This window comes from Aphelocoma coerulescens, chromosome 1 (genome assembly GCF_041296385.1).
Source record: "Aphelocoma coerulescens isolate FSJ_1873_10779 chromosome 1, UR_Acoe_1.0, whole genome shotgun sequence".
Lineage (NCBI taxonomy): Eukaryota > Metazoa > Chordata > Aves > Passeriformes > Corvidae > Aphelocoma > Aphelocoma coerulescens.
In genome coordinates this window covers 72,859,131-72,881,940 of record NC_091013.1, presented here as the reverse complement: position 1 = coordinate 72,881,940, position 22,810 = coordinate 72,859,131, and the positions used below count along the sequence as shown (strand labels likewise).

General features: G+C 39.7%; 1 protein-coding gene across 2 annotated transcripts in view; it reads right to left on the bottom strand.

Moving 5' to 3' along the window:
* Positions 1 to 12,649: 12,649 nt before the first annotated feature.
* Positions 12,650 to 22,810, bottom strand: part of USP12 (ubiquitin specific peptidase 12) — a 33,017-nt gene continuing 22,856 nt past the window's right edge. Inside the window, exons 5-9 of one of the 2 annotated variants that reach the window (XM_069013022.1) lie at positions 20,504 to 20,580; positions 20,234 to 20,317; positions 17,693 to 17,890; positions 15,808 to 15,886; positions 12,650 to 15,273 (exon numbers count right to left, since the gene is read on the bottom strand). In XM_069013022.1, coding sequence (XP_068869123.1) covers positions 15,172 to 15,273; positions 15,808 to 15,886; positions 17,693 to 17,890; positions 20,234 to 20,317; positions 20,504 to 20,580 — 540 coding nt within the window. In that variant the 3' untranslated portion in view covers positions 12,650 to 15,171. The remainder of the gene's footprint in view (positions 15,274 to 15,807; positions 15,887 to 17,692; positions 17,891 to 20,233; positions 20,318 to 20,503; positions 20,581 to 22,810) is intronic. The other variant, XM_069013031.1, reaches the window with a different exon arrangement.

The following is a 22,810-nucleotide window of genomic DNA, read 5'->3' as shown; positions in this document are numbered from 1 at the left end:
CTGCGAGAGGTAACCTCGTAAGAAAGCCAGCAAGAGGCACCTTACATGTGGAGACATGTACCACTTAGAGGTGTCCCCCAGGAGCAGCAGGGTGAAATTTATAGCTCTGTTATACACAAGGGGTCACATGAAATAATAATAGGTCTTTGATTTTAAAACATGGAAGACAAAAGCCAGGCTATTCTCTGTGGTACACAGTGGGAGGATGATTGATCATCATCATAAACTGAAGAGAGAGAAGTTCAGACTCGCAAGGAGAAACTTCCACAGCAAGTGCAGTCAAGCAGTGACACAGGTTGCCCAGAGAGGCTATAGCATCTCTGCCTTAGGCATTTTCAAGACCAAAATAGACAAAGCCCTGAGCAACCTAGCATGACCACAGACACTGTTTGAACACAGATTTGGGAAGCAAATAGCTCCTGCTCTTTCACTAACAAATTTTAATTCACCACACTTAAAAGCAAACAAGAGGATGGCATTGGGAGACAATTCCAAAAACTTGCTATGGGCAGACATGAAAAAAGAGAGTTAAGTGGGAAACAATCTCCTCCAGCCTGGGGAGTCAGAAGATCATTGCAAGGTCACCTGTTTTCTTCAAGTCTCTGTGAAGCTCCCTTGCTATCTCATATGATTAATTTTTTTATTTACCAAAGTCTTCAGAAGTTGACCATCCTATCTCTTGCTCTATTAGCTCAAATCACAGGTTTTTGTACATATCCAAAGTTTTCAGCCCTTCTAGATACTGATAAATTATCAGCACAATAAACCACCTCTGCTTCTCCCTGTTGTCTTTCAGTGAACCCAGAAAGCTACAAAATCAAGCATGCAAAGGGTAGAAGTGGGAGGAAGGGGGTCTCAATCCAACCTCTTAGTGAATGCATGTTATCAGGCTTATCAAATGTTTAGGCTGAAGCCACCGTATCTTGTGGAGAACTTAAACAAGCACAGCAGACTCAAGATACTTATGTTGTCTGAAACCCTCATGACTACCCCTTAGCGCTCCTGAAATCTGACTCCCCATAAACCCACACGATGAGTTGGTAGGCAAGCGAATGGATCACTGTCTTCACTCTGCAGCTGTTTTGCCAAAAAACTGGTGAATTACATTCCAAAAAACATTTCAGTTTTCACAAATCATCAATTTCTAACAAAATTTTCTTTGCTGGAGAATTCCTACCCAGTTATAGCTCAGAAGCCACAAGTGCACAAACGCAACAGGAACGGACCCTCTTCAGAAAGCGCCGTACCCGATCAGTGGATTTTACCCTGGCCCTCGGTGGTTTGGTGATCTCCAATCCATCGAGAATCAGTGAGAGATGGATGGGCTTTGAAGAAGTTGAGACATATTCTGCTGGTGCTCTGAAGACCAGGAATAGCACAGTGGATCTGAGCCAGTATCCTACTGAAAGCTAGCACAGGGCTGAGCACGCTGGGGTGTTATGTTTACTGTCACAAGTGCTGCTCGGTAGGTGGCCCACTGCATGCTCAACAAGCTGGAACTCCTTCTATGCTCCCTTCTGCAGTCCCACTGTTTGCCCAAGCAAATTTCTGGATTTCATTTTGATGTGGAAAGAGAAACATGCTTCAATAGAACCAGATTCCCTTTTCTCAGAAAGCTGCTCTTGCAGCCCTGCTTTTAAAAGCACTTATTACTGATATGAATGTAATTGCTTTTCCTCGCAACATTATTATTCCCTAAGAATCAGTCATCAGCAAAATTCCTGGTGACATTGAGTATTTAGTACATATACATGGCACTGCCTTGGCCGGACTGGTTTAATGTGTTTGAATTCTGCATTAGGGTGCAATGCTTGTCTTTCCACAAGAGAGCCAGAGCCAGTCCTGGAGCCCAGGTCACAGGGCATCCTGGTGGGACCATTGCTCTTCTCAGTCATAACCACAGTATTTCAGTCTGCCTTGTTCTTCAGCAAGATGGGGCAACACTAGTGGCTGTTTCTATAATCCACAGTGGCCACTATTCCTTGTGGTCTACCAGTCCTAATCCAGCAACAGGAACACCAGATTTAGGTTTTAATCTCAGGGCACAGCAGAGACATAAGGGTCTCTGCAAGGTGATATACCTCCAGCAACCAAAACATGTCTTACAAAACAAAAAATCCAAACCCTTCAGTCAGCTGGCCATTCTGTAGCTTGGAATTGCACTTGATTAGTCACCACCATCATCATCATCATCATCAATGTTTATTCCAGTATTTTATGTAAGATATTCAAACATGTCTCAGTTTTTGAGACAAAATTTCAGGAGAAAACACTCCGGAATAGGTGTCTCCTCTGAAGGGAAAAGGGCCCCCCCTTGTCTTCCGTCAATGAGACAAATGGGTCACAAGAAGTGAAAGTGGGAAAAAGAAACCAAACTGTTTATTAACACACGAACAAAACAGGGTAGAACAGGATAAAAAAACTCCCTCAAAACACAACAAATTCCCGGAGAGGGAACAGACACCTGGGCTTGGACCAGCTGGGGCCACAGCGCAGGCTCCCTGGACCAGCGAGGAGGGAAGGGAGGCAGTGAGGCAAGGGGAACGAAAGGGGAAAAAAGAACAAGAAAAAACCCAACAGAACCTTTTCCCAGCTAGCTGGGGCACAAAGGAAACCCAGAAAAACAGCACGGTGCTCCTGGCTCACTCCCTCCCGAGCCCTGCCCAGACCCTGGAGCCCTTGGGCTGAACCGTTCAACTGCCCCCTCGGGTCCATGGCTCCGGCCCCGCCCCCAGGTCCATCCTAAAGGCACAGCGTCCTTGGGCATTGAGCAGATGGTTAAGGAATAAAGGGCTTCATAACATCACCCCAGGACATTCCACCCCTTATTCCATACCGTCTGCTCAATGCCCAAATTAATACATTTCAACTTTAAACACACACGTTTATACACATATATACAGCTTGGAACTGGATCTCTCGGGCAGGTCCCTTGACTTTGCTCTTCTTGATGGCAAAGTCAGCTTCCAGGAGAATCTGGATGATCTTCTCTCCTTTTTCAAATACCTCCGTTGCCATGTTCCCCCACACAATGATGTCATCAATGTACTGCAGATGTTCTGGGGCTTCACCCTTTTCCAGTGGAGTCTGGATCAGTCCATGGCAGATGGTGGGACTGTGCTTCCACCCCTGGGGCAGTCGGTTCCAGGTGTACTGCACACCCCTCCAGGTGAAAGCAAACTGGGGCCTGCATTCTGCTGCCAAAGGAATGGAGAAAAATGCATTGGCAATGTCAATAGTGGAGTGCCACTTCGCTGCTTTGGACTCCAGCTCGTACTGAAGTTCCAACATGTCCGGCACAGCAGCGCTGAGTGGTGGAGTCACTTCATTCAAAGCACGATAGTCCACAGTCAATCTCCATTCCCCATCAGACTTGCGCACAGGCCAAATGGGGCTGTTGAAGGGTGAGTGGGTCTTGCTGACCACCCCTTGGCTCTCCAGCTCACGAATCATCTTGTGGATGGGAATCACAGCATCTCGATTTGTCCGATACTGCCGGCAGTGCACTGTCGAGGTGGCAATTGGCACTCGTTGCTCTTCCACTTTCAGGAGCCCAACTGCAGAAGGATTCTCTGATAGTCCAGGCAGGGTGTTCAATTGCCTTGTGCCCTCTGCCTCCACAGCAGCTATTCCAAAGGCCCACCTGAGTCCCTTCAGGTCTTTGAAATACCCGCTCCAGATGAAGTCTATGCCCAGAATACACGGGGCCTCTGGGCCAGTCACAATAGGAAGTTTCTTCCACTCTTTTCCAGTCAGGCTCACATCAGCTTCAAGTAGGGTCAACTGCTGCGATCCCCCTGTCACTCCAGAAATAGAAACCAGTTCTGCCCCCACATGTCTTGATGGCACACTGTGCACCCCTGTCAACCAAGGCTTCGTATTTTTGTGGTTCTGATGTGCCAGGCGATCAGACCCACACTGTCCAAAAGATGCAATTTTCCCTGGCCTCTACCTGGCTAGAGGCAGGGCCCCTCTAGTCCCGGTTATCATTCAAAACTTGGGCTACTTCCCTTCTGATGGAACTCCCTCTCAGCATTACCATCCTTTAATTCATCACCTGTGCTGCCAGGACAGAAGTTGGTTTTCCATCCCACCTCATGTCTTCCCCACTGTCACACAGGAGGAACCATAGTTCAGCTCTTGGGGTGTACCCTCTCTTCCTAGCCATGGGATGTCTGCTTCTGGTGACAGGGCCTCTGGTCTGCATTGATGCAATTTGGAGAAGGCCCTCTTTCAGCTCCTTCCTGAGTTTCTGATGAGTCTTGTCCATCCTATCTTCCATCTTCTGTATGGGCTCTGACACTCTTTTCCACAGCTGCAATTCTTGCTTGTGTTGGGCTGTGCACAGTGTCTGCATACACCCAGAGCCTCCTCACCATAGAACTCACTGTCTCATCCCCGTCATTCCACGTCATCGTTGCCAAAGCAGGGGTGTATTCTGGTGGCGTGTGTTGTGCAAGTTTCAGCCACATCACCGGTGTACATTTCACCATGTCAGGGCTCCTAATTGCTTGGTCATCTGAGAATATGATCTCTATCACTGCCAGTTCTCTCAGGCATTGAATCCCTTGTTCCATGGTTTTCCAGGGGTTTAGCTGCAGCTGGAGATCTTTCCAGCACGGGTATCTTTCCTTTACACATTTTAAGAGCCATGTCCAGAGACTGAGAGCTTCAGGCCCCCTCGTCATCCCTTGGTCAATACTTAAATCACATGACAGGGACCCCAAATGCCTCGCTTCAGTGCCATCCACAACTGTACCATCGCCTGCAGCGTCCCAGATTCGGACCATCCAACTTAATACAGTTTCATCAGGCCGTCGGGTGTAATCCTTCCTCAGGGTACAAAGGCTCTCTATGGACAGGGACTCAGTGATGATTTCAGGTTCAGATTCCTCTGCCGGCTGTGAAGGTCCTGGCTGCCCATCATCATCCACTGGGCAAATGGATTTGGCTTTGTGTTTCTTTCTCTGGACAGGGGCAATTGTTATTGGTTTAGGCTCCACTCTGCAGCTGGAGTGATTGGGGTGTCTGCAGGCTTATTCTCCTGCTCCTCTGGCTGTGTCTTCTGCCCTACAGTATCTAGCAGTGTGTGGTAAGCGTTAGCCAGGACCCAGCACATGGCAATGAGCTTTTTCTTTTCATCAGTGTTGTTATTGCAGTTTTCCTTCAGATACTTCCCCACCTCAGCTGGATTCTGAATTCATTCAGGGGGGAAGTTCCAGGCTACTGGGTCAGAAAACTGCTTCAGGGTCTGGCCTATGTCCTCCCATACCCCACACCACTTAGGATTTTCCACAACTGGGGCAGGTGTCTGGGCAACCCCTCTGGAAATCTCAGCCCTTATTTTAGACAAGCTGGAGACCACATAGAGAAACCCTGCTAGATAAAATAAGAAAATGGTACCTTTAACATCCAGGGGAAACTGGACACTTTCAAAAGGTGACATGCCAGATCTCAAGGGGAAGGAGGAGATGAAGGGCTGGGAATTATCATCCCCTGCTTTTCCCCTAACAAACTGGGTGTAATTGCTAATACATTCCAAAAGGAAACGACTACGGTTAGAAAGGAAAAACAACATGACATACACATTCTCAATGGTTTCCATTACGTCAGCCAAACTTTGATGAATCACTACTACCAGGCATATTAAAATGGCAGTCCTGATTCTTATTCCTGACTTATAAAAGGTGTAAGCCAGGGACCCGACTGCCCATAGCTGTGGACATGTACTTATGGTTAGGTTCCACAGAAAAATTACTAAATCGAACAGCATGGTCTTACTGCTGTACCTCAATATGAAGTGCTTCAAACCAAATTGTTGTTGGTTTTTTTTTTCCCACTTTCACGTGCCCCTTAAGTTGGGCACCAAATTTATGTCTTGGTTTTTGAGGCAAAACTTCAGGAGGAAACACTCCGGAGTGAGTGTTTGACAGAACAGCATGTACATGTTACATAACTTTGTCATTTAGTCTATTACATGTTCTAGGAGGGGGCTGTTCTTCTCAAATAGCTGTATGATCAAAACAAAAAAACCTTCAGGTCAACAGTATAAGAAAACAGACTAAGCATAATTTTCTGAGGCTTATTAATTCAGCTTTCAAGATTTAAAATTCTATATGGGATAAGTCAGCTATTACTGACATGTGAATGGAATAATTATAACTATGTTTGGCTGCATACTTCACTCAGTTTTAGGTTGAAATTCATTCATTTGAATTTTAACGGCATCCAAACTTACTGCGAATGTTTTCTCCAAGCCCCAAATGGTATCGGAATGAGACAAAGCTCTGGAGAAAAGAATAGTTCAATTAACTGAGCACAGTAAAGTTATGAGCAAAGACTGCTTTCAAAAGAGTTTTTGAAAATTCTACTGCTTTTTCAGACATAGCATGTGAAAGCTTCACTGTTGATGCTAGCCTTTTTGTACGAACAGCATTAATCATCCATAAACGCGAGCCTTTGCTCACACAGGTTTGAACATGCCACACTCAGGACACCCCTAACGCTTTGACCATTGCTATTACCAGCTCCAGTGATTTTAAGAAAACAAGGATTTTATAATGCAAAAAGTTTCAATCCTGTGGCCCTGTAGATTTTCATCACCATCCACGAGATGGAATTTTTACCTTATGTGAACTTACTTAAAATTTCTATTAATAAGTCAGGCCAAAATTGCCAACTCTGTATAAAAAGTTAGGCTTCCAACTCCGTATTAGGCATCCACATTGTAATGACCGTTCCAAAGACACTGAGATTATGTAGCTCCTTTTCATTTCAGGGGGCTTTTACCGTTGACACTGAAGAAATATTCAGAAGACACGCAGGATTTTAAATCATATTGAAATGATTAGTTTCAGGCACTTTCATTTCAGCAGTTTTTGTTTTTAAATATGTAGCCTGGTTTCCTGTATAAAAGTAGCAGTTTGAAAACATCCACGTTTAGATACGGCACTTTAGGCATTGGCACGTCTACATTCAGCTTACGTTTCTATGAATATGTCAAAACGGTTTTTTTAATTCCTCCTCACACTTTAGGAGAAACATTCAAAAACTGACAGATTTGTGGAAAAAAACCCTCAAGTCGGCCATTAGCAAGAAATCAGTGATTTACATATAATTATCTAGACATCCACAACAGAGCAATCAGCCAAAGAAATGGAGCGCTAATGTGACAGCTGAATCCTAATCTCCACATCTTCCTTAATATAATTAAAAAAATAACAGCAACAATGGAAAAACAGCCTTGATACGAGGAGACTTGGAACTTTAATTCACCAAATTTAATCATCTATAAGAAGGATTCCAGTAAATCATTAATCACAAAGCATCAAAATAATTTTCAATGAAAAACATCTCGAGCCTCCAAAATTACTGTAGACCTTGCCAGCAGAATGCGAAAAATGCTTCACTGCTTTTCATTTCACCAGAAAAGGTAAGTCATCTGCACTGAATCAGCCTATCAGGTAATGCTCAGAGAGAGATGTTGCTTTTACAGGGTCCATATGCTCATAGGGAGCACTTGAAAGGTTTGCTCTCTCAGATATTCAAGGCCACAAACTTTCATAACTCCTTGCTTCCATATGAATTATGCCTTTGCACTACATGATATTGTCCTCGTCAACAAAAGTATTTTAAATACGTAACTCCTTTTAAATTTAATGATTAACCTTCCTGCCTATTGACCCCTACAATCTTACCCAAACCTTGAGGGAACTAAACAAAAAACACAGTTCTGCTCTTATTACTTCGGTAAATAGCCACGAAACATCAGGAAATGTTTTCTATGCATGCCCAGCCAGGAATGGAAATTGGAGTCAGATCATGGTTTAATGAGATTATCGCCACAAGCAGATGCTGAAGTGCCCCTCAGTTAAAAACTGCCAAATAGAGCAAGTTAGAACAAGATGTCTTGACTATGAAAACCACTGTGCATATGCTAAGCCCTTGAAGCTGCTGTGCCTGTTGCACACAAGAGGAAGAGCAGGCGACCAGTTTATGCAGCTTTCTACCCAGGTTTACCACTAATTTTGCAAGGAGCGTTTTAGAAGATGGAATTTTTATCGCACTTCATGTAGGTGGCTGCAACACTAGAATACCACAGGACAAGTGGCAGGCAGGCCAAGTCTCCTCCTGAGATTTGTGGCAGCTGCTTGAAACACATTTTCTTGATGGAAAACACTGAAGTGGGACTGGATTACTCAGGACTCAGCATCCCCATATAAACCCAAGATTTATCTTTTTGTGAGGCGGACACTTGGCAGTTGTGTTCTCACATTCTTCCTTCTCAGTTTCCAAAATGGAAGTTGGCATTTGTGCACTTAGAGACAAATATTGCTGTGCTGTCATTATCATCCCAGGTACGTTCCTTATGGAAGTTTTCAGCTGAACAGACAGCTGAGTCTTCTGAGGTGTGTAGAGGTATCCAATGTGCAACACAAGCACCAGGAGATGCCACGTTTTGGACACACACCTGACAGTGCAGGTCAATAACTGGTGTAATACAGACTGCCCCATCAGCCAGCCTGGTGGGCTGTCACTGTTTTCAGAGATTTCAAGGCTCTGGGGCTTTTTTTCATCTCACTCTAATCCTTATTAACAAGCTTTCAGTATGTGATTATTTTTTAAATTTACCAAATTTGTCCAAAAAGCAGCCTTTCACTGCTTCGTATTCTTCAAAAATTTTCTTCACTCACTGAAGTGCAAAACTATCATGCATTTTACTATTTTAAAATGGCCAAGTTATTTTTCAACATCTTTCCCCTCCCCACCATTATATATTACCTTGCACATAATCCTGTAATGAATAAAGACAAAAGACAGCTTAGGAACTATAGTAATTTTTGTCTCTCTTCTCCTTTGGTAAATTATGAGTTATTCTACATGCAAAATATGGGAAAAAAGAGCCTAACCGGTGTTGGGATATGTATGTAGAACACACTTCTGGATCTCAACCTGCAGTATCTCCCTTCAATACTCTCCAATTCAGGAAAGTTACCAGAATTAAAAAAAAAAAAAAAAAAAAAAAAAAAAAAAAAAAAGGAGTGAATACACAGCTTATACATACTGAAATTGTACATTTAAAATACTTTGTCTCTCTTTTATGAAAAAAAAAAAAAAAAGAAGGTATCTTGGTGGCTGCTCTGCAAAATTTGGGTCCTGTTAGACTGCACTGGGATTAGCAATTAAAGTGAGACCTCTCTGGCATCTAGCTCCTAACAGGTCTTCTCATAACCTGCTTCTGACAGACCCCCATGTAACACCGCCATGCCATCACATGGAACTCCAAACAAACTCAAAAATAATCTAAAAGGCATCTGCTGCAAAACAAAGATTTCATTTTTCAAATACGTTTCTGATTATGTAGCAACCTTAGGGAGGAACACTGCGTGCCTTTCATAGTCTCCTTAAAAAGAGGAGGAAAAGGGTGCACCAAGGCTGCATTTGTTCAATCCCATGATTCCAATTTTTTTTTATATTGAAGAGTATTTTCACCACAGAGACATGACAATTTAGAAAACAGAAATCATCAGATATTTTCATCTGTGATGTACAACTCAGTAATTTACCAAATATTGTCTGAGGCTGTGTGTCGGCAATCTTCCTTGATGTGGGAGATGCAGAGAAGACTGATGTGACATAACATTGGGTTAATGAGCCTCCAGAAAGCCAAATAAATGTGCAAGCATGGAAATAGGCAACTCAAGCTGAATGTTGTTAGCACATCTCATGAAACAGAGTTGAAATACCGTAACAATGCACCTCAGAGCAGATGATGTACACCAAGCTGTGTTATGATGTGATGACACTCAAATTCAGCTGAGGCTTGAGAGCAGAGGCATCCTTGGATATTGAATCACTCAATAATACAACTTGCTAATAAAATATTTTGAGATCTTCAGTATTTTTTTTTCTAAAATCAGTTACAGAAAATACACAAAGGGGTCCTAGCGAAGAGTCAGAAAATCTTTGTAGATCAGACCACTTTACACTCCATGTGACTCACATATATGCATAAATTGTTTCTGGAAGAGCACTCATTAATACAATCATATCAACCTAAAAATCTGTGTACAGACAGAAATTTCAAATAGATTGAAATAACAAATTAAACCTATATACAAAGGCATGAAAAAACCTAGAATGGCAGGATGTTTTGAGTACCCCCTAAACTCTCTGAATACCAGGAATCTGCACTAAATACAGTATTTTGTCTTTTGGGGGAATGCTGCTTTCATATCTATTGTGTCAGTAAATAATTTTAAAGCTACTTCTATTTCCAGACAGATTCCTGCTGTGCATTCTCTCTCCTGCATTATATAACCTGTGGAATGCAGATCAAGGACACGACTGATGAGCCCTCTGTAATTAAGGCTCCCTAATGATGCCAACATAGATTCTGTAACAAAGACCTGGGTAAAAAGTACCTTGCTCTCTTCTGAGCCCTTACAATCTCTTATGCAGGCAGCAATCACAAGCCACTACAGAGAAAGAAAGAATATAATTTATTTGTATTTTTGTTAAGAAACTCAAAGATACTATTCAGTTCATTTCAAAACTGGTGATATCTACAATCTTCCTTATATATCCAACACATTCTTATAGAAGTTACCCAAAGAACATATTTCAACAGAGACCAAAGGAAGTTCATTACTGCCTCACCACACTCTATCATTAAAACTGGAAACAATGGATTTCAGGGATCTCTGTATTTAAGAGATGAAGCCTGTGTTTGTTTGCATGGTAGTTGACTTGCACAGCTCATTTATAGCAATCCATCAGTAGCAAAGCTGCTGCAAAGTGAACCACCCTTGAATACAGATTACGTAGAATATCAATTCAGTAACAATTGAGTACTTGGAGGCTCACAGCTAAAGAGACTAAGGTATTACACATCTCATGTTATGCTGTGAGAGGCTGGAGGACTTTGAAGCCTTACAAGACCAAAACCATAAACAGTGCATATTGCATTGTCAAGAGGGGAAAAAAAGCCCTGAACTTCTAAGATACACAAACTTAAGATCAACCCAGACAAATGTGGGTGGAAAAGTAGAAATCTTCCCACACTAAAGCCACTCTTTGGAAGAAAACAATCCATACCTGGATTGTTTAAACTTTTAGAAAAGTCACAAAGTATCTTCAGTGTAATTCTACAGCCCACAGATAATTAACATGTACTGAAATGTTTTCTTCTCTTAGAGATAAAGGTAACTGAAGAGGTGGTTTCATCTATGAATACAATTTCAAGAAACTGCTCTCAGACAACTTTAAAAAACCCAAACCATGACAAAATGAAAACAAAAAACCCACAAATCCAAACCAACCAACCACCACAAACCCTTTTTGGCATCCTCAGTGGCTGATGCATTTCCAACACTTCCTCAAAGCCCCACTCTCCATCTTTCAGACCAAGCTGAATTCTGTCACTGAACAAAGTCAGCAGTTAAACAGAAAAAAAGATGTCACCTTTTTGTGTGTATAAGTACACAAAGCTTTGTGTGTAAAAGAATTCGTCCCTGTTCGTTTATAATCCATGTTGTGGAAGTTTTGTATGCTAACTACTGATTTTGAATCAACAGTCTAAGAGTTAGAAAGGTTACAAGTGAAGTTAGGAGGAGTTTATGACATAAATGCATATATTTAGGATCTTTCTGACAGGGACAAGTGGAAATTCCTGTAGGAAAAGGTATGAAGAAAAAAAGCTAAATAAATTCTGAAGTAACTGAAGACTGAAGATTACACATTTCAAAATTTCATTTAGTTACAAGGATGAGCCTAATAATAAGACAGACTAAACATGATCATCTTATACCTACAGCTGAGAAACCAGACCAAATAGCACAAGATAATGTTCCTTCAATTTTAGTAAGGGAATTAGGAAAGTAACTAGAAGCTTCAGATACTTCAGGTTTTAAACTTCACAAACATCACTACAAAAGAGAGCAACCAACCAATACAGACTCTCATCTGTACATGATCCAAACAGGGCATATGCAATAGTACTTGTGGAAGCACTGAGACAGACACAGGGAAGAAGCCAGGATGTCCTACCCAGCTCCAAGCTGCTGCTCCAGAAGGATAAGGATCTGTGGATCTTATGTTAATCTGCCAGTCCTATGCAGATGTCACAGACTGTAGTGGGGGATAAAGAAGAGTGGACTCCAAGTGAAGAATGATCCTAGATCATACACAGCTGCAGCTTGTACTTCTGATGCTGCACTCCGGTCCTTTGTCAGTCTCTCTCCCACATTAGTGCTGTAAATACTCCTATTTTTTTCTCCTTCTGTTTTCCCTCCCACAGAGCGGCAATCCAAGAAATCCCTTGGGTAACCTGGACTCATATTTTGTGGCAAGGTACAAATTTTTTTTTAAGGGAGAAGTAGTCCAGGAAGAACAGTATTTAAAACTCCCTTCTCTTCTACCCCAGAATCAAAGGATTTACCAAAAAACTCCTCCTAGAGAAGCACACCACCCAAACCATGGCTGCCACCCAATGACTTCCTAAATGCAGCATATTTAAACCACTTCTCCCCCAAGGCTCAGAGCACTTGGCTTAATACAGGAAGTTCCAGATAGTTTTTTTGTTTAAAAACACTGTAAAGCACAAAAGGCAGCTGACTGACCATCTGGGCTCCACAAAGGATACAGTATGTATCTTTAGAGAACATACTTTATTTAATAGAAGTTTTTTTGCTCCAATATACAAAATAAGGGACTGTAATCCCAATTGACATTTACATAGTTACACAGCAAATGAATTCCACCATTTACAACAACTGATAACTTTCCCACACTCCTCACTGTATTACAGTCAAGAAAAAAATCCTATAATGTTTTACATGCCAATCAGTTATATTTCATATTTCTGTCTCTTTTAATTTTTTTTTAAGTTGCAGTTTCTGACATCAGTTTAATTAAGAACTTACAATTATTTCAGCTGCGCTAAAAGAAAAATGAAATATATAATTTGGAATACTATCTCAAAACCCTTATACAAAATAAAAGTCAGTATCTTATAAAAATACAGAGCAGGAGTAAAACCAGTAAAACAACAGAAATGTTTTAAATTTTGTTACGGTATAAAATATTTATCAACTAGCCTCAGCTTTTAACTACATTAAAACAAAAGAAAAAAAAAAAGAAAAAAAAAAGGAGGAAAAAAAAGACCAAATTAACAAAAGGTAATATGACAGTTGTTTTGCAATTCTGTACCTTTAGTATGCAAAGGACTTCATCCTTCTAACATGCACCATTATCCAACTGATTTACCCCTTTAACCCTTTTTCTACTGAAAGCCAAGAAGGAGTTTTAACATTATCTGAATCCTTTCAGAAAAATCCAACCATCTTTTTCTGCATCTTCCACAATATTTAGGCTTTACTTTACAATGCTGGTAGTTTAATCATGATACATAATCTTCTATAAAAGAATTCTAGCCAAACCAAGGCGTTAGAAACTCTGCATCTTACAAAAGCGATTTGTTACAGTGTGACAGTTGCTCAATAGCCCAATTTATTTAGTGACCCTGTTAAAGATTTGTTCAACTGAGTGAATAGGTGAAGTCATTTCCTGAGCTAAAAGATACAGGTAAGTAAATAGTCAGTTATAGCAGCAGACAGGAGACATTCTTTTTAAAAGTTGTAACAGTATCAATAGAACAACCTTAGAAAATTACAGTAATGTAAAAATCACTAGCTGACAAGGGAGTGACAAGGACATCCAAGACCTGATTGCCACAATCTGGAATGTACATCCTATGACCTTCCAGAAATTACATTCAGCTACTGTCAGACAACGTACTCCTAAGTGAAGAATGCCAAATAGTTCACATTTCTTACAGATCAGGTGTTTTGTCAAGATTTAATTCTTAATGCTGTTTCATAAACCTAAAGCAAGGTAAACTGCTTAGTTTCAAAAATTTCCACTATACAGGACTTAAATATTATTACTTTTGCAGGAATGTGGTATCTTCAGTCTCATGAAATTCCAAACCTATTTCTTCTTATTACTCAGACATAATTTAATGTTTAACAGAAGCTGATGTGCTTTTAGGAGAGGAAATAATATTCTTAAAATTTTTTACTTCGATTCAAATCATTCTAATATGCCTAGAGTATGAGCCATTAACAGATCATCAGAGAACTACAAAGACCAGTATACCACCACTGCATCACCATTTCCTATTATATAAAAGATGATTTAAGTCTTTTTATATAATAGTTAGACCACTTTTTTTCACCCATTAATGAAAAGAGTCTATTCTAATTTAAAAAGTACCTTGGTTAGACACCAGTTCCTCCAGAAGGAAATCTCTTCTGTGTTACTAAGATTTTTCAGATATTGCAGTTGTTGTCTTTGTAATTTGTATTGACTCTCCTTTAACATTTAAACATGATTAGTTTTAATTCAAATTAATATATAAAATTTCCAATACTTGTTAGAATAAAGGACAATACACAAGATCCTAAGCTACAATAATTTATAAATAGAAATAAACTATTGCAAACCAAATCTTTCCCCATACGGAGATTAAAAGCCATAATCTTGACTGATTGTTCCTGATCACACATTATAAATAATGTAAGCTTCTCCAGAGAAGCAAAGCATCCTTGCCTCCCTGACACCAGTTTACACCTTCAGTTAAACCACTTCCATCAAGAAGGCAATTGAGTTGGGCCCAGACATAATTTCTAGCTTATATGTTAACCCTCCAAACCTCATTCTTTCAAACTTAAGCACAGGAAACTAACTCCACAGAGAATCCTCTACCTGCTATACACAAAGTCTGTATAAAATACAGATTTCTAACGCTCCTAACTGCACCAGGCTGGCAGCACGGTGAGAACCTGATTCAAAGGCCACTGAAGTCCATGAAAGGCTTCAATGGGCTCTGAACTAGGACCACAGAGATGGTATTCCCCAAAGGAAAGCTCCTGCAAGAGTGGCTGGTATCTCTCTTTTTGCTTATGGGATGCAGTGGAGATGTGTATGATACCTGAGCAAATAAAATGAAAAAGATACAAAAGTTTTAGGAACCCCAAACTCTTTACTTAGTTGTGTGCAAACTGTGCTATTGCCCCTACAGCTCCCTGCTCTCCTGCTCTTCAGTGCTTGCTCCATTCCAGGATAGAGAAGATGTGAGACACAAAAATCTCTCTTCACTACAGCTCCCTCTCAGTCTCGAGACTGATAGAAGAGGATGTAACCAGACTCAGAGTTCTTTGAGATGTCTGATGTCAACCCGTAGAATTCTTCAATAGCTTGTGCATCAATTTTCTGTACATAAAAACACAAAAAATTAAAGTAGGAATATCTTGCATAATATACACATAAAATTAAGTTCCACTCTAAAAATTACTGTCAAACCAAATTAACTTTCATATAGTTAGATAAAATAGTAAAATCCAAGTAAGTCTTAAACTTGTTGTGTTTCAGCTTCCCCTCAGCCATCACCTGCACAGAGGAGAGCAGCTATGTATGTCTTAAACATAAATTTTCAAATATTGTTTTAAGTATGCACAAATTCCTGTGTATTGTAAGCTAAAAACCCAATTTATCTGTATCATTATTTGTCTTCTGGCCACAGAATAGCTTATTAAACAATGGTGAAAGACAGTGGTCATCAAAAAAGGAGCTCCTTTAAGTATAAAATCCTAAATGCAATTCAAAGGGTTGTACAATCAGGTTGTAAGGCACACCTCTGCAATTATTGATCATTTAGACTGGAGATGAAGCCTCTTTTCATTTCTGTCATTCTACTTTAAATAAACATATCCACAAGGGGGGTGCATGTGCTCTGGTTGGGCTTACCTCAACAATATCATCATCAAAAAGCAACCAAAAATCATGACTCTTCACTATTGCAATATAATGTCCTCTGTTAGGGCCACTGCAAAATAAAATTAAGAAAAAACATAAACAATAACACACATATATGTGGACATGCATTCCATTTAATTGTTTTTTCTTGTAGAAAAGCAATACTGAACAGTAATTAAAATGGCTACCACTACAATGTCTGTTTGGATGTGTCTTTTCTTCTTTATTACTCTCTACTTACATCATTTTCATAATGTGGCCTTATTTATTGTGCTAAATAAAGGATTATCATTTCAAATGAGGAATAAGCAGCACAGGTGTTAAAAGTATAAATGAAATCTTAGACAGAGACAGAGGAGTGAAATCAAGAAAGCATTCTGGTATTTCATAGAGACAGAACAGATCCCAAACTTTTTCTGATCTTCAGAAAGAAAAAGGGCTGTAGAACTGCAGCTCATCTACAGTCTCGGTCATGAACGTCTTTATCTGGTCCACTGTAAACAAAAACTGAGGTAAACTGGCAGTTTAGGAGTCTCATGAAGCTCAGCAATGAGAAGGCTCCCAGTCAAAACTGTAACAATGCTCAGCCCTCTTCAGTTGTGGCAGACAAGAAATTTCACCGCAACTGTGACAGAAAAAAACAACCCAGCAAAACTTTAAGTGTGTCTTACTTGTCATCAGGTTTCAAGTAAGCAAACAGTGCAGCTTCTGAAAGAGCCTTACAACTGGAAGTGTACAAGTGAGTTAGAGCAGCTCTGGAACTGCCCTAACTGGCTAACAGCACTCATGTGGTTTTTGTGCCTGGAGGAGGGAGGGAAGGCTCCCACTCCTGAGGGCCATGTCTGTGTACCAGATCACCTACACCATGAAAACAGGGGGCATCTCATGCCATGGCTCTGAGAATAGAGAAGTCCCCAAGAGTGCAGCTTCAATGAAGGAGGCAGAAATGGTCAGAAGAGGACAGAATGGCCAGAAAGAATTTCCCTCAAAATCCAGAACAAGAGTGTCCCAGAAAGCTATGGCACAAAGGCTTATTTTCCAGAATTTTCCAATTTGAGATCTATTTATCTTAGCTCTACTCTTTACTCACTGTGAGAACACTGAGTAACTGGAACAAATTGCCAAAAGAGGACGTGAAATCAGCATTCCTAGTTATGAAACTGGGACCTGTACAACCTAATCTAATGTCAAAGTTACCCTGCTTTGAGATTTAAATATTTGACCTAACAACATAAATTATTCTGTGATTTTAGTGTCAAATTGTAATTTTCACCTTTGGGGCTTTTATCTACCCAATAAGCAGTTTGTAGAACAACATGATTTTAAGCCTTGCAGCCACAAGAACATTTGTAGAGTACAGCAAAATCAAATACAAATCTAACAGTCCTATTTTGAAGGCAATGAAACAAAGTAATCAACAAAATTCATATATATGGATATATTTCAGAAAATGTTGCTCAAGCCTTAAGAAAAAAACCCACACCCTAAAGGAAATGCTTTATACAGTAATCTTTCTAGAATGCTTTCCTTCCAAAGAAAGCTTTTTTCTCAGAAAATGTTTTAAAATGTTATTATTGTTACATGATACTGTGCATTTTGTGTTGTTTTTCGTTTTTTTTTAACATAGTTAAGTTCATAAAAAGATTTTTAATGTGAAATACAGTTACTACTTTTCACACTGATCTGTCACAGTAAAAAAGCTGTAATTTCTGCCAGGACTGGTAGTTTCTCCCCACAACACTTTTTTTCCTAAAAAACTTTTATTTTAAGAGGTCTTTAAATGCCATTGATTTATATGATACTGGATGCTTTGTGTTGTTCTTTTAAACACAGTTATGCTTATACAAAAATCCCTTGCTTAAAAGAGAGTTATTACCTTCCACAATGAACTACCACAGCAACAAGGTCATACATTCTGTCAGGATTGGTGGCATCTCCTGAGGTGTTAAATAAACGAAGCTCTAAAGGGAAAACTACTCTATAAGAGAGTTTTGTGTATCGATGCAGCTGATCCATGTATTTAAATCTCTTCAAATGGAGAGCTAGAATCATAGGCAGCTTTTTTACTTTCATCCTGAAAAAAGGAACAAAACCAAAAAACCAGCAGTATTTCCAATATTCATCCAAAACATTCAGCTGATATCAACAAACAAGAAACCTGTTCTACTGAAGTCTTTAAAAAACTTTGCATTACATTAAAAGAAACCAAAATAATCAGCTGTTTAAAAATAGTTTAGCTGTGCTGCTAAAGGGAGATTTTTAACAAATGAGAGAACTGAAAATGTGCTTAAAAAAATAAGATGTAATATATAAAAACAGCCATGATAAACTCGCATACTAATTTAGACCTAAAGATCACATAGCACAGAATTCAATTTTTAAGTATATTTACCCAGAGTTTTCTAGAGTTTCCAAAAGCAAAACATAGATTCCACTTGATACACAATGCAGGTATTGCAATAGAGTTGTTTCAGAGGTGTTCCAGCTCAATTTCCCAGTACACCAGCCAAGTCAAACAAGCTTTTCAAAATGAGCTTTGTTACACCACTTTGTCACACAAGTATTACTCCAAGTTTACCTAGCCACTCATTTCCAAGCCATTCATTTAGAATTTCCAAGGGACACAAACAGCCCACTGTTATCCACCTACCTCCTGCTACCCAAACAAGATAGGGCTGTGCTCTGGCACAATAATTTTGTACAAATGTTGCAGCAAAGTTTTACGGCAGTCAAAGCCAGAAAGTGACCTAGTTTTACTGAGGGCTCACTAGCCCCTTTCCCTAGTATGAGGTATTGAGATTTCACATCAGTGCCTATGAACCCTTCTCAGCCAACCCTAGCTGGCCTGGCAGCAAACACAGACTTCCAAATCTCTGGGCAAGAAATTTGCCCGCCCTAGCAGAACAACCAAACCAGAGTGCTCTGCTTCTTGGCACAGCCAAGTGCCTTAGATCAGCACAGTGCTGAGTTTTTCAAACTGCTTTCAGCCCCAAAAGGCAGCTCAAAAGTCTCTGCAATACAGGCCAGGTTTCAGACATGTCTATTAAGACCGTACTTTCAGAATGTCAGGAAGTTTGTAAAAGACAACGCTTTTTCAAAAGGTAGGGGACTGGGGAAAAATTCCTTGATAACTCACCTGCCCTCATGGGAACGAGGAAATGAAAACAGCTGGAGAAGGGCAGAAAGATGACAGAAGCAACTATTTTTAGGGAGATGTTTTTATTATATTGTGGCTATAATTTCTGCTCTGTTTTCAAAACTAAGTCCTCTCCTTATAATGTAACTGTGTTTGATAATAGGAGCTCTTTCAATGGTGAAGAAATCTGGTACACCACCTTTGCTAGCTGAGAAGACCCCATCAGAGACAAACTGTTTTATAGAGATGGAAGAAAAATGTGACTGCAGTGAAACTGAACTTCAGCCCTACGTGAAACCCAAAGTATAAACAATCAAAGCTGTGTTTTGCCAATACAGAAGTGCCTGCAGTACAGGTTTATGTCAACCCAGTTGATACTGGCCAGGGATCACATTACCTCCCACACAGAAAAAGAGCTCAGGCAACAGAAAACAACAGGCCAGGCCTGGATTCACAACCTTTACCAGACACCAATTAGTAAGCTTAGGCAACATGTGAAGGCAGACCAGGCAGATGAGATATGCAAAAGCTGTTTGTGCAATCTATGGTAAACCAAATAACCAGCAGCAGTGGTATAACCAGTAGAGCATGTCAGAGTTCCCACTCCTTCAGCCAAACACTTTCTCAGATAATAAATAACCACACAGTACACAAAATGACAGGTTTTTTCAAAGGTGTAAACAAGACTAGAAGAATTATTAGGCAGACAAGAATTGTTTTTAAACATAGTGATTTTCAGGCTTCCACAGAGCTTCTGATGATTTTCAGGAGCACTGTGAAGCAGTTTAGCACAACTAATTAAACAGTTTTAAGAAATGAGAAACCCAGCTAACAACAATAGTTATAAAAAGTGCTATCAAAATGATTCTTTCAGCAAATGGAAAAATTATTTTATCTTCAAAACAAAACTAAGTTTAAAAAGTCACATGCAATCAACGACTTTTCAACATTGCTTATTATCTTTGATTAGTCACTGACATTTTGTTTTAACTTGGCTTTTTAACTTATTTTTGGTCTTAAGACCCTTCATTTTCTCATCTGTAAAATAAATAATGATCAAAGGAGTCCCTAAATGCATTACATGGATTCTCATTACTCATGGAAATAGACACATTGAATTCTAGCAAGAGGAATGCAGGCAAGTTACTTTTAAGTGGAAGAAGAGTAGAAAAAATAAGGGGGAAAGGGTGTTCTCTCCTTGACACATGCACATGAAAGGAAATACCAGAGTATTTTCATTAAAAGCATGGGTTATTTTTCTCCTTCCCTAAGTGGGATTACCTTTTATGTGCTTCTTGCTTACTGCGACATTCTTCACAGTAATACTTGTATTCACTGCACAGAGTTTCTGTGTTGCTGAAACCCCTGGGCAAAGAAAGAAAGCTGTAAATGCTAGCTTTTTATATGAAATAGCCACATAAATGTACCATATGAACATAACTTTATACACTTATATCTACATAAGATAGAACTGTCAGCTTTCAGTATTACTTCCTGCTTTCTGGGCAACAGGTGAAGGCAAATTACAAAAATTTGGATTTTTGTGTCTACCTTAAACAGTGAGTGATTGAAGTATTCTGCTCCACATCAACTGAAAGGTCTAAGAAGTCTTCATCTTTGCTGCTTACCTTGCATGAAAAGAAGAACCAACAGAACACAGTTAAAACAAATGATACTAGTTTACCTCTGTTTTTCAGTACCACTTTCTATTGACAGAATGCATCTTTTACCCTGTAACATCCTTTTAGAAATTTTTGCAAGTGGCCTTTCTATTTCAGAAATTTGTTATAGCTTCTGATTTTGCTCAGGAATGGGGAAGTGTGTATGAATCTGGGTGTAGATAATGCTAGTCGTCATTATGCTGTGATTTCAGATCATCAATATTAATGCCAAGCTTCTTCTACACTTCACATTTTTCAAAAGAACAGAACCACTGTGATTCTTCTGCTGAGTGCTTTCACTTCTGTTCCTCTCCTCTGACTCCCTTGAACTGAAAGTTATGTATTTGCATGCCATAATGAACCTAATAAACAGCATGAATATTTTGAAGCTTCTTCCTGGTTAGATTCATACTCTTAAAGGAACAGAAGACAGTAAATTTGGCAAATGAGAGCTTGGGGCTTGGTCTGATAGAGGCAGAATAGTAGCCAATTCACACAAAAATGTAAGAATAACAAGTGAAACAGAACATTCTGGAAGCAAAAAATAAATTCCACCACAAATCCTGACAAATGATGAAAAAAGCCATAGCTGCCCTGAAAACCAACTATGTAATTGAAGTTTTAGAAAACAGTAATGTGCAACCTTTTGTCTGCTAGTGTCTCCTCTCTTAGATAGTATCTATCTAAAGATACTCAATGACACTCATGAGAATATCCTCTGCCTAGATACAAAAGTAAAGGCTTTTAGAAAATATATCTGGCTGCAGTTTCTTGACTGAAAGCAGGAAGTGAAATGGCTACGGGAGAAGTAATGTAAGTTGATCTTTTAAACAAATGAGATTTATGTTCCTTTTGAAAATTCAACTCAGGATTAAAAAAAAGTGTAAAGTTGCTCTCTGATAATCAAGAGATGAGAAACACACAGCTCCTAAGGGTAGCATACTTGGAGAAAAAAGAAAAAAGCAGGTGGTCAAGACAAGTATTTTTGAGAATTAATACCATAAGGCAAGTCCAAAAACTCATGAAACTTAAGTTGAAAGCTTCTGTGAGAGGACTGGGCTCCCATTGTTCTGTACCTAGTCTTTCCAAGAGTTAAGTGTGCATGTAAAAAAACACCACTATGTCAGTACACATCATTTCTACTGCAATATTCAGATGCTCACTTTCAGAGAGATGACAGAACACATATGGAAATCTTTCAAAATGTTTAGAGTGGGAAGAAAAAAGCCACCTGCATCTTCAGTGTGCTGCACATTTCCTGAATCCAGGGATGTACTATGGTTTAGTTGTGTGGACAATTCTTCATAATATCCCATTGCCAATCACTCTTGGGATTATCAGACCTTAGTTTGTAACACCAGGAACTCTGGTGGAAGTCATTATAACTGAGGATTAAGAATGTCTCAGGAAAAAAAATCAGTTCTAGAAAATACTCTGCTGCTGCAGTCTTCAGCTAGGACAGCTGGAATTAGGGAGTCATGTGATCAGTGTTATTCAGACACGCAATTAGGTAATTCTTCCTCCTTTGGTCTAATCAAAGAAAATTCTGCAAAACAATACAGATTTCACAGGCAGCTTCATCCCACGCAGAAGCTGTAAGGGCAGAGAGGATATGGAGAGGAGGGAAGGGATGTGTTGTACTTGGTTAAAAAGAGATTGGTATTGAAACCAGAAGTTCGCAAAAGGACAATTTCCATTCTCTGTGACAATATGGCCTTAAAAAACCACACTCCACCTAGCCAGTCCATTGTGCACTTAAGATCATGAGGAACCATTAAAGGCCTTATTGCAAGAACAGCCAGGTTGATTTTTTTCCATTTATGTTGGTAGTTCATGAATTGCTTTTCTTAATTTTTAAGATTCTTTGAGCCTTAGTATTTGAACAGATTTTTCTAACGTCAACTCATAAAGTTTAAATTAAAAAAAAAAAAAATTAAAAGCCACTCTGCAGTCTTAGGAGTCCCCCCTCCTGTAAAGGTTCTGTTTCAAATAAACATCACTGAGCTTCTTAGACTACAACCACCAATGATATGTATTTCAATCATCTATAGAATGAAAAAAAGATGGGCATGATCAGAAAACCTCATCACCTGCAGAATCGAGCCCCGATGCATTCAAAAAGCTGTCTGAGGGCTCCTAACAGGAACATCTGAGTAATAGTGAGGAATCTGGATGTTCCAGTGTTCTGGCTGAAGAG